Source organism: Calidris pugnax, unplaced genomic scaffold (assembly GCF_001431845.1).
Source record: "Calidris pugnax isolate Ruff unplaced genomic scaffold, ASM143184v1 scaffold8, whole genome shotgun sequence".
In the NCBI taxonomy this organism is placed as follows: Eukaryota; Metazoa; Chordata; class Aves; order Charadriiformes; family Scolopacidae; genus Calidris; species Calidris pugnax.
The window spans coordinates 15145131-15145414 of NW_015090830.1; the positions used below are offsets into that span (position 1 = coordinate 15145131).

Below are 284 nucleotides of genomic sequence, written 5' to 3' on the forward strand. Positions count from 1 at the left end.
TCTCCTCTCCTCCCCGCCAGAGCGGGCAAAATGGCTGGGCGGAGCGCAGGCCGGGCCCTCCGGGCGCTGCTGCTGCTTCAGCCTCCCGCCCGGGCCGCGCCGTTCAACCCCCGGGGACCGGCCGCCTCCTACGGGTAAAAACTACAGCCGCCTCTTTCCCTTTGCTCCCTCGTTTCCTTCCCCCTCCGCCCCGGGGGGTAGAGAACAGAGCCGGGTGGGTGTCACCGGCGTGGGGCGGGGGGAGAGTGTGAAGGTGTTTTGGCAGAGGAGCTAGATTTTGGGGG

The 284-nt window shown here is 69.0% G+C and overlaps 1 protein-coding gene across 1 annotated transcript in view; it reads left to right on the forward strand.

The window, feature by feature from the left end:
• The first annotated feature begins 6 nt into the window (after positions 1-6).
• Positions 7-284, forward strand: part of BPHL (biphenyl hydrolase-like (serine hydrolase)) — an 18411-nt gene continuing 18133 nt past the window's right edge. Inside the window, exon 1 of the mRNA XM_014940845.1 lies at positions 7-134. Within this exon, the coding sequence (XP_014796331.1) occupies positions 31-134 (104 nt within the window). The 5' untranslated portion in view covers positions 7-30. The remainder of the gene's footprint in view (positions 135-284) is intronic.